Raw genomic sequence first — 12,208 nt, forward strand, 5'->3', positions numbered from 1 at the left:
TGTTGATTTTGTTTTCGCTTTGATTCCATGGGGGGGGGGGGGGGGAAGGACGGAATCAGAAACACATCGAGATAAAATAAATAAATATATGAAAATCAATAAATAACACATGAAGAGTTTGTTTGCAAAAACCGATAAGTCCATATTTGTCAAATGGAGATATTTGCGATTAAAGGTCAAGAAAAATAAAGAGAATAATAAGAATTTTTTTGTTTCTTTTGACCATAACTTCAAAAATGTATCTTTATATGTAGTGACCAATATATCATTTAAAATGTATTATTTTGTACTTTATGACAGAGACCGTACTTCAAAATCTTCAAAAATGGACTTATCGGTTTTAGCGAACAAACTCTTCACATACACAACCAGTATTTCATATGGTGAGGAAAACTGAGCAAACTATTTACGATTTTGAGGCAGCAACACTTACGTGTCATGTTTATTACAATTTCGTATTCATTTTTTGATGTAAATAATAATTAAGAAAGGGTATTCCATAACAAATAATCTTTTGCCATACAGATGCACATGTTTTATAATTTCTATCTTTCTTCTATTTGTTATTTGGAGGGATGTATTCTAAAGGTTTTATAGCGTATGAATATTGTATCGAATTTTGGATGTGTTTGCGAGAAGGTGCGTTTGCTATAATACCGACATGCAATTATAAATACTCAGCAAAAAAAGAAAGTGTGCACTCAGCAAAAAAAGAAAGTAAACGCTTTTTCAAGTTTAGATTTCTCATAGATTATTTGGCTGAAAGCTAATGTATTACATACAATATTGAAGGTAATCTAATTGGCTATCAACCTGGTAGGTCAACAAAAAGGGAAATTTAACGCATGAGTGAACACCATTGTTTTTCTCTTCCAGGGCACAAAAGTAAGAATTGCAAAACGGAACAAGTTGTCATTCATGCGTATGCGCTCTTCCATAGAACAATAAGAACAAACAACACATTTCACACAAAAAGAAACATGAATTAAGTTGCAAAAAACAAACCTTTGATCTCTCTGATATCTTTAAAGTCTAAAAAACCATTGAAGGCTAAAAAATAATCGAGGAAAATAAAGCATCTATGTCAAATCTAAATTGAAATGAAATAAGAGAAGAAGTAATAATCAACAAAAATGGTACAAATTTGAAATTCTTTTTTCAAATAAGGAAATTGTAAATAATGTTTGGTTCTTGAAATTGTCACATGTAGTTTAAATCACTAGTTTAAAATAAAAAAATAAAGAAATTCTGCTCATTTATCCATCTTTATGCTTTTTTGTCCTTATGTCATTTGAAGTTCGACTTGACAGAAAATTCTTATTTTTCCCCTTTAGTTTCCCACTTTGTTTTTCTTAGAGGTAATAAAGAGATAAAGGGAACAAAAACTTATTTTTCTTATTTTATTCATGTCTCTCATTGTGTTAAAGTGGTCTTTTGTTGTCAATGTTATCGTGAAGGGCATTTGCAATTGAAAGAGAACATGTCAACTTTTGCAATTTTTAATTTTGTGCCTTGGAGGACAAAAACGATTGTGCTCACTAATGCGTAAAGTTTTCTTTTTTAATTAACCTATGAGCTTGATAGCCAATTAAATTACCTTTAATATGGTATATTATTATAATACATTGATTTTCATAAAGATCTTTCATGAAAAATATGACATCGAAAAAGTGTTTACTTTCTTTTTTTGCTGAGTGTATATATATATATATATATATATATATAATAACTATATATGTACAGTTTATATATATATGTGTGTGTGTGTGTGTGTGTGTGTGTGTCGGTTAGGGGGTTTTAACCCCTCCCTATTCCGCAGACGATCAGGGTCCGTTCGAACAACATTTAAATTTGTTTTAATAACGCAACGTTGAAATCATCTTATTTGTGTGTTTGTGTGTTTGTGTGTTTTGTTTTGTTTTGTTTTGTTTTGTTTTGTTTTTTCTTTGGGAGAATTTGAATTAATGACTAAGGTAACGTTTTACATTTTTGAGTAAAAGTTTTCCAAATATTACACCTGAACTGCGCAACAGATCCTTAAATTGCAACATCTAAACTTTCAAAAGTTTCCTCATGGAGCCCTCTCACACGCCCCCCCCCCCCCCCCCCCTCAATCCGAGGCCGCTATCCCAGTCACCCGAACTGTTTATTTGTGGTGGTCTCGTTCAACCTGTGACATGAAATGCTATATTAAAGTTCCTAAAATTCTCTATGAAATACTCATTATCTCACACATCTCGTTAGTACGCTATGAGTGATCTTTCATGTACAGGAGGAGAAAGAAAAACAACGAAAACTTAAACTGAAATACTGAAAACCATACAGAAACACCATATTCAAAATTTAAGTATACCTTAATAAGTATAGTTATAGATTATGTACATCGTAGGAATCATCCAAAGTGTGTTAGATCTTATCTTTTTTATTCCTCCATCACACACGGACACACACATGCTGGCTCCCCCTCTTTTTTTTTCTTTCTCTCTTTCTCTCTCTCTCTCCCTCTCTTGCTCTCTCTTCTCTCCCTTTATTCACGATAGAGTAGAGGTTAACTGGTGTTCTGACGTTACTCTTCAAGCACACATTGTTTGCCTCAGATAAATAAATGAATAACTGAATGAACAGATAACACATTAGATACGTCACACATAGAATAATTAATGAATGGCCACGACTTGTTGCACGAGTGCCCACACGAGAATTTTCTTTTCCTTTTCATATTGTTGCCGATGGAACAGCAGTCGTGCGTGTTGTTGATAATGACAATAGGAACTTATTTTGATACTATCAATATTGTCAATTTTTATTCACAATTTACCAATATCATTATGACACCTATACCATCATCAATGTCGCAGGAAATGTTTTCACTCTTCTGCAAAAGAAATAGTTTTTTGAGAGCATAAACGAGAGAACTCCCACCCCACCCCGACCCCGATATTTACGTCTTTGTCGATCACTATTTGAGTTCTCATTTTACCCGTTCTGTGCGGGAACCTAATGGCCTGCGTTTTAAGTCTGTAGGCTTTTCCGAATTCAGTATTTCCAGACCCGCTGAGAGTGCGTACTATCCTGATGCTTTATTTTCTTTTCCCCGAGGGAAGTAGCTCGACCCAGGCCTTAAGGGCAGGAAATAATGACTTTATGAAGGTGTCAGAGGAGAATTCAATCCTCGCCATTTACACCTCGCTGACAGTATATAAAAACCCAAGAAGATCAAATGGATAATAAAAAAAAAAAATGTTGATCATGAATCTGATATTTGAAAGGGAGGAGAGACCATGCTGGTCTTTTGTGAAACGTAGATAAAGATGAAAATATTTTCGTTCTGATTTCCATCATCCTGAAATCTTTTCTTTGAAATGGCGCACTTTAGTGGAGGCAGCTATCGATTTCTTTTCCTTGGAATATGAATAAGTGTCGTATTCAAGATGTCTTGAACTAAAAACACCCCATAATTTTAGCTCCGACCAAAATATTGATCGACCACCACCAACAACAACAACTACAATAACAAAACGTAAGATGGAATCTATCCGACCTTAAGATCTACGTCTATTTTGTGGTGTCATATCATTCCTTTCCTGTAAGAAAAAAAATAGAGATAAGGTGTGACTCTCGCAATGACAATAATCAATATTTTTCCCTCCCTCTCTCTCTCTCCCTCGTCAACTTGACTGCCTTTTAATTTGAGGAATTAAAAAGATTTCAAAGCAAATGCATTTTAAGTTGAAGAAGGAGCGGAAGTGTCAGGCGATTTATATTTTAACATTCCTTTGACGAAGTGGTTTGAATTGTCCTATCGTCCTTTTAAATGTTGAGGCCTTTACATCAGATAAGCGAAAGTGGGTGAAAAGGTAAATGGTTATAAAGTAAAAATAAAAAAATGAAAGTGTCACTTTTTTTTCCCCAAAGTCACCCGTAAAAGTTCGTTTTAATAATCTTTATATGTTTTACTGAAAGCTTTATATATTATCCTTGTTGGCTGCTGGATGAGTCTGTGAGGTCAATTCTCTTTTCAATAAAACGTGCATGAGAGAGAGAGAGAGAGAGAGAGAGAGAGAGAGAGAGAGAGAAAAGAACAGACTAAAAGGATTTAAATGCCACGTATATCACATGATTGAAATAGTACTACAAAACTTTGAGTATTAAGACACTCATGATGAAGGGGAAAAAAGAAGACATTTTTAACTTTTAAAAGTTGTATATGATAATATTAATTATGATTCAATGATATACAGCCAAACCTGTTCAAAGTGACCACCGTCTATAAAGCCCCCTGCCGTATGCTACAACTCAAGACCCCCCCCCCCTCTAAAAAGCCACGTTAACGACCCTGTCTACAGCAGCCAACTGTCTACAACGGCCAATTTTGGTGACAGCTGTAGGCAGACTTGACTTTATTTACATTTCATTGTACTCTACGAGTAACAAAAAATGCTATCAAGCAAGAGCTGAGTTCCACAAAAGGAAGAAAATCGCATCATAAAAAAAGAAATAAGAACCCAGCAAATTCGAGCAAAATGTCCCAACTTTCGATTGAAGATTCACGAATATTTGCTAAGGATAGTGTAAGTTACTATTCCCTCTTTTTAAACATCAGATTGTTTCACATTTGAAATTTGTTCAGTATTTTGTTCTCCTTTTTTTATACCGTTTAGTTTGGTAAGCATAATGCATTAAAATGTGACATTGCATCACAAAACGAAGGGGAACAAGACGCACGCAAAGTTTGCAAGTGGGGGCTCAAAATGAGTGAAATGTTTCAATGTAGACAATCTTTACTTTTTAATGTTTTTCAATAGAGTAGATATTCTACCATATTATTCTTAAAATTTGAATAATAAAACAGAAAGGAAATTTTGTTTTTTTTTTTCAATTTTTCCAGAACACTTCTTGTAGAATGGAATAGGTATGTCTTACAGGCCCCCTTTCATTTCTCAAAAACCCTTTTACGTACTCTTCACTTTTAACTCTGATAACGTTTGACAAGATGATGCTAGTGCTTTGAAATTCAGCATTAGTCATGATAAGGTTATGCATGGTTACATTATGGAGCTTGCAAAATGTTCAGCTTAATCCGATAATCCCATTCACAGTGAATGTCCTAGAAGTTATATCTTTGTTTGTTTGTTTGTTGCTGTTGTTGTTGTTGTGTGTGTGTGTGTGGGTGTGTGTGTGTGGGTGTGTTTGTTTGTGTGTGTGTGTGTGTTTGGGGGGTCCCCACTCATTGAACAGAGCACAGCTTTGAGATTAAGCCCTTGGTTCATTGCTTCAGAAGAGCATAAATGCTTATACCCCCTTTTCAACTCTGTTGAATTCATGATGTATCTTTCTTTCATCCTTCCCCCATGTACAGCATGTATGCATTTACACAAAACATATACTTAATTGCAACATTTAATACGTACATAGACGTAAAGATGGAATACATTGTACATACCTTCTCTGTTTTCCTCTTTGCCTCAGTTCCACAAGTAATTGTAGAACGCAAGTCGATCTGCACTACACAGATATCTACATTTATATTTATTCAATATGACGACAACTTCACATAATAATAATAATAGCTGGGTTTTTTTTTTTTTGTAGAATGCATTTCACACTTGTTATTCAGTGTCTAAATGCGGTTTACGCACTATTATTAAATTGGTCTTCAAGCCCAAGTAGCAATGATGCATAGTCATGACAAAAGACAAAACAAACTAACAGATATTTTATAGTGCCATTCTTCTTTCTTTGATGTAAAAAAAAAAAAAAAAAAAAAAAAAATATATATATATATATATATATATATATATATGTATATCATTATCATACTAGGAGGCCCAATGTAAAATTAACATAATTGTTGCGGTGGTCTTTATTTTTGGAGATTAAAGAGAAATGATGAAAGAAATTACAAGTAAAGGAGAAAAGAAATGTCCAGCAAAATAAAATAAATCAACATTATTTCATTGAAACCATTTTTAACATTGAAATATTTATCATGTTCGTTTGCTTGTTCTTATGTTTGTTTCATATTGGAAAGCATTCCTGAGGTACCTTAAACGTGATTTATGTTCTTATTTTGTAGGGTTATGGTGTCTACTCTTGGTTATGCTAACACTCCATTTCTGTAAACAATTCAAATTTGTGTAACAACAAAGTGAAAAGTACCCATACCAAAACCTGTGGAACTACAAACAATGACAAACAGAACTGTTACGTCTACGTACCGGCAAACTCACTGACAATCTTACAGTGGTTTAATTATTCTTACCGTGTACAATGCTACTGGTGATATCTTATCAATCTATCGTTTTCGCTATGCACGTACCTACGATTTTAATGTTGTTAATCATGTTAATCGTGCAGTTATAAGTTTCCTTTATACCTACGAAAATTCATTTCCCTACGTTTTGATATCATTTTCACTTTCTCCCGCAGAGGAATCGGCAACAGAGAAACCACTTCATGTTCTGCCGGAACCGCCGGTTGGTCAGTGCGTACAGGATGGGGTTGATGGCCGAGTTCGCCCACATGAGGTTCTCGCATATGCTGAAGGTGAAATCGCTGATGCAGTTGCTTTCGCCGCAAATGGCGGAGGAGAGGCTGGCGACTTCGAACGGGACGCAGCAGACGGCGAAGAAGAAGACGAGTATAGCCAACTTCATCGCTAACTTGATGTTCTCCTTCACGTCTATGGCGGACGCCAACTCGCTGTCGGCTCCGGAGGTGTTGCTCATGCAGACGGTTTGCGTCACCGTCTTCGTCGTGCTTTTCTTCGGGCCGTCCACGTTCGCTGACTTATGTGGGTCTCCAGCGACAGTGGTGATCTCGGTTGACATTGAAGAGGGATCGTCCTTGACCTTTCGTTTAACCTTCACCCGCTTGAACTGATTCCATTGCTTCTTGATCTTGATAAAGATAAGGATGTTAAGTATGGCGATGCAAGTCAACGGCACGTACGTTGTCGACGTGGTTACTGAAAATGTCACCACCGGGTCTATCACGTATTCCATGTAGCAATATTTCGTGTAGTCGATCGTACCTTTTATTCCGCCGAAAGCCGTCCAGCCGAACGACAGCAGAGAAAAATACGACGTGAAGAAGATCCAGGTCAAGATTATGGCGATCCGCACGCGTCTCTTGGACATGAATGTCGTGTATCTCAGTTGCTTCGACAACAAACTGTGACGATCGAAGCTGATCATAACGATCATTGATATAGAAATTGTTATGACGAGGTAATCCACCATCGTGTAGAGTTTGCAGGCGTACTCACCGAGCAACCAGCGACCGCTGATTATTCGTGACAGATTGATCGTCAGGGAAGACAGCCCGACGATGAAATCGGCGATAGCGAGGTTTAGGATGATGAGATTAGCCACTTGCTTCCGTATCTCGCTGTCCGTCGCGTAGGAGAGGATAACAAGAAGGTTCCCGACGACGGTGACGATGATGAAGAAGATGTATGCCGCGACGGTTGCGATCATACCGGGTCCCCATATCTTACTCGATGCCGAAGTCCCGTTGGCCAAAGTTGCGTCTTCGTTGTAATAAGATGTAACGACGTCCATTACCTGTTTCAACAATATATTTGGATAGGAACAAAATAGCATGCTATCAAACCTGCAGAATCTGCCAGTCACAGGATGCTTACGTGATGCTAACGTGATGCGTTGATATTAAGTCATTTATAGAGAGACAAAAAATGATTAAAAAAAGTACGATAACAACATCGGCAGCAACAACAAAACCTCAGCACTTACGTTATTACTTTGCTACTGTTCTAGTGTCTTTGAGGTACAAGACTCGACATTTAGCGGCAATTAGGTGGCTCGGTAGCCCTGTGAATTTAAAAATTAGTCACAGCACTTTGTATTCAGAAACCTTTGTCATATCTGGTAGCTTTGACAGAGTATCATAGCTTCTTCTGTTATATTACTGTTTTGGCTCTTTTGTATGACCTTCTGATATTCATTCGGGACAGAAAAAAAAACGAACGAAATTGGATGATGATTAGATTTTAATGTTTGACGTATTCTCAGTCTATGGAAAGGAAGGGAAACGCTTTTTCTTCAAATTCATATTTCTCATAGAACGTGTGGCTGAATGTTAATGTATTATATACCATAGGAAAGGTTATTTGTGACCGTGCACCTCAAAACAAACAAAAAGTCGCCAGACATGAATTTTAAGTTAAGACCATACTGTGAAAGAGCAGACTTTAAGCTTTAAAATGATGTATAACTCAAATCAAATGGACTCTCCTAACCTATCTAAATATTGGAAAGAAAGCACAAACTCAGGAAAAGCGTGAACTGAGAAAAGAGGCTCTGGAGTACAGTGTCTATTCAAGCGCTTAATCTTTACCAAACCGTGCTGGCTGTGCGATGAATGGGACAAAAAACAGGAAGTAAACCACCAGAGTAACAACAATGAAGGGATTATCAAATTAAACTGAAACACATTCTGTCCATCATTAACGCCAACTTTCAAAGCAGTAGCACTATCCTTTCAAAAGTTATTAGAGTTGAAATTGAAGAGTGTGGACAAAGTTTTTCAGAAATGAAAAAGGGATTCTAAAGACACACCTAATCTCACTATTCTACCAAAAATGTTCGAGATAAACTACTAAAAAAACACACTTTCCTGCCCGTTTTATGATACCAAATTTTAGCATAATGTAAAAGAAGACCCGCTCTTTCAGAAAATATGAAAAAGTCAAGTTTGGCTAGGTTGACCCATTTCACTTATTTTCAGTCCTCACGCAAAATCCGTGTGTGCGACTTTATGTTCGTTTTGAGGTGCACGGTCACATTATATATACTTTAAGCATGAGTGAACACCGTGGTTTTCACTCCCGAGGCACAAAAGTAAAAATTGGAAAATGAACAAGTTGTCGTTCATGCGCAAATCAAATTACCTTTAATATGGTATATAATGCATTGATTTTCATCAAAAACTTCTATGAAAAATAATTATGAACTAAAAAAATGTGTTTTTGTTTGTTTTTGTTTTTGTTTTATTTCTTGCTGAGTGTCGTTATCTCTTTGCAACAACGGCTACTTTTATGAGATTCTGGACAGAATGCTAAATAGCACCAAGCACACATTGTTACATGCTGTTCTAGCTGTTAAAGAAAGGTGATGCGTGCTTCTCGAATGTTCTATACATCTCAACATTACTTAAATCGCCATATGGGAAAAGGAAGATAAGATTCTTATATTGACATGTGATCATTATATCTTATAGCGCCATATTATACTTCATGAACTTGTATAACATGACAAAAAAAAAAACCCACAGAAACAAGAAATCGCTTGCTGCTTTTAGCTCGTGATGTGCAATATCATTCAATGCAATGAGCGGATTGCTATCTCTGTAAATAATCAAATACAATTATTGAGAGAAGAGAGATACGCGCCTAACCTTTAATCTAATGTTCTATCATATTTTATGTGAAATACATGAAAACGTGATTTATTTTGACAACGCAATACATCTCTTCCATTGATTATCAATGTTGCTCCGAAGGTTATAGAATTATCGTCACATTGTTTGGCGTTGAAATGTCCAAAAAAGAAGAACATTTGAAAGCGAGAAAAAATTCAAATATGACCAAGTTCTTAACCATGTAATCTCAACAACAGACAAAAAAAAAAAAGATACACATAAACACAGTCGCAATCAAAGGTGGTGTGATGGAATGGTATTAGCTATATGTTACTCGAGTTCATGAATAATATTTGATTAATGGGAATAGTTTAATGTTCTTGAATTAACATGTGCTAAACAAGACTTTTAAGTCATTATTTACCATTTACAGATTAAAAACAGCTTTTAAGAGGGCTTGAAAATAGTTCCGAAATGTAAGTTACGAATAGAAGCAACCAATGTTAAGTATTGTAAAATATACAAACTGTGAATATAATATAGTTTTATCAAAATCGTTTGTAGAATAAACCGTCTACAGTCATGGTTTGTTGTGACAATTCGTGATATCTCCATATTAAAGGTATATTTGTGGCTTTATCGCAAATTTTCATATCATTATATCATGTTTGCTCAAAAACATTTAGGTATTAAACCATAATATTTAAGAGTTTGATACAAAAGGAAATATATATATATATATATATATATATATATATATATATATATCCTTGTTAACATTTGAAAGTAAGACCAACATCTGATAGAGTAAAATCAACCTTTCCCATGCCAACCTCACCTGATGAATATAAAAAGGTATATTCCTTAAGTTGTTTGCCAAAATGTCTCTTATTTTCCTATCATTTTCTCTGTTTGATTGTTAATGTCGCCGATTCGAGCATGACGTTAAAGCATTTTGCGACAAAACTCCTTATAATATTGTAGGATTAAACTGTTCATATTAGACGGCAGTACATCCAAATTGAGACAACTTACCTTGATTTGTCCAACGATAAACTGCAAATGCACTCTGCTCTGCTCGAAATCATTTATCGATGAACCCTTCCCTGCTGCAGACACAGTGTACTCCCAATGTCAAAATTTACAAACGGGAGAGTAGCAGGCTCTATAACAATCTTCAAAAATGTATGATGTGACAAAATGTGTGGCGAGCTTCAAATCAGTCTCGCTACTTTAAATTGTCGCCAATGCGCATGCGACTTTAAGCTGTTATATACACAATGCTCTCTCTCTCTCTCTGTGTTCCTCCATTTACTTTTGATTGCACATGCGCGAATTTTCTCGTTCTATAACTCCATTCGTTTTTAGAGGCCAATCTTGCAGAGTCAGGTTTTCCTAAAGCTCCCTTTTCCCTTCACACCCACACACATTAGTAAGTAAAAGGACGCATAACAAATATTTCACGAATGAATAACAAATAATGATATTCGTCAAGAAAAAAAAAAATCAATTAACCTTGATAGGCAACCAGCTGAAGTGATACCTATAGTCAGAGATAAATATTAAATTGTGGTGTGGTGTCACTATTGTTTACTGTCTTTGTATATCAAAAACCAACCGTTAGACATGAATTATTTAGGCACTGAAGAGCAACTGCACTTTACCTATATGTTTCTTTGTCTACGTCTTAAAGAATTCATTGCTTGCACCATGTTATTCGTGCACTCCACACGGCTGACGCATTTGATACAAGAAAAATAGCCGTGGACGTGTCCGCTCTTTTACTGAATGGTAATCATGGTGAAATGAAAACTGTGCCATTACATTTCCATTTTGTTATGGACATGTTGTGTGACTGTGCATCACAAAACGAAGAAAACACAGCACGCCCTGATTTTACATTAGGACTCAACATAGGGTAAAACAGGTCAACCTATTGTCAATCTTTTTTTTTTTCATGTTCTAAAAAAGCAATTCTTCTTCTATATTGCTCTAAGGTTTGGGATCATAGAACAGAGGGGAAACTGTGTTTTAGCTGTTTTTTTTTTTAACACTTTTTATACAATAGAATGCTAAATACCGTCCCTTTCATTTGTAAACAATCCTTTACCAGTCTTGACTTTGAACCGTAATAACATCTGAAATGATAATGCTACTGCTTTGAATGTTTGTATCAGTTATGGCTAAAATGTGTTCACAAAGCACGCTATATAATTTTTTGGCTTGAAGAGCTGGCCTTATGCTCTACACTTTGGAACCTCTTTACTCAATACACCCCTTTCCAGAGTGTATGCATTCTTTCCAATATTTGAATAGATTGGGAGAGTCTATTTGAATTGATTTATACACCATTTTAACGCTCAAATTGTGCTCTTTTAGAATCCACCCTTGCCTAAAAGTCAATGTCTGACGACTTCTATTCGTTCTGTGATGCATGGTTATGGAATTAGCATGAACGAAAAGCATGTCAATAATCCCCTGCATGAATGCTTTTCCAAATACCAGAGAAGAGAGAGTACAGACTTCTTTAATGGGCCTGTCGTATCACAGTATCAAAACATTGTAGATATGTATGAACATCATGATATCAATAAAATAAATGTTCGTCATCGTTTCCTTTACATGGATATGAGAAGGAATCATTTAACCCGAGAAATATAAGCTTGTCCCTGTATCCATATAATCTATACAGAAAGTAATCCGAGAATTTGAACTGCTTCCTACTTTTCCAAATTTATCCGTGTTGAAAGCGAGAGATTATTAAGCAGAATGGTGAAGGTTAAAGCATGACTTTTCTTCAATTTGTCTCCCTCTATACAAATGAAAT

At 35.7% G+C, this 12,208-nt stretch overlaps 1 protein-coding gene across 1 annotated transcript; it reads right to left on the bottom strand.

Annotated features, from left to right (window-relative positions):
- Positions 1-6,413: 6,413 nt before the first annotated feature.
- Positions 6,414-7,562, bottom strand: LOC139732374 (histamine H3 receptor-like). The gene has a single exon (XM_071643241.1). It carries the CDS (start codon positions 7,560-7,562, stop codon positions 6,414-6,416), a length of 1,149 nt encoding a protein of 382 aa, XP_071499342.1.
- Positions 7,563-12,208: the final 4,646 nt, after the last annotated feature.

Source organism: Diadema antillarum, unplaced genomic scaffold, assembly GCF_040938485.1.
Source record: "Diadema antillarum isolate AM-2024a unplaced genomic scaffold, OU_Dant_1.0 seq00000415_RagTag, whole genome shotgun sequence".
NCBI lineage: Eukaryota > Metazoa > Echinodermata > Echinoidea > Diadematoida > Diadematidae > Diadema > Diadema antillarum.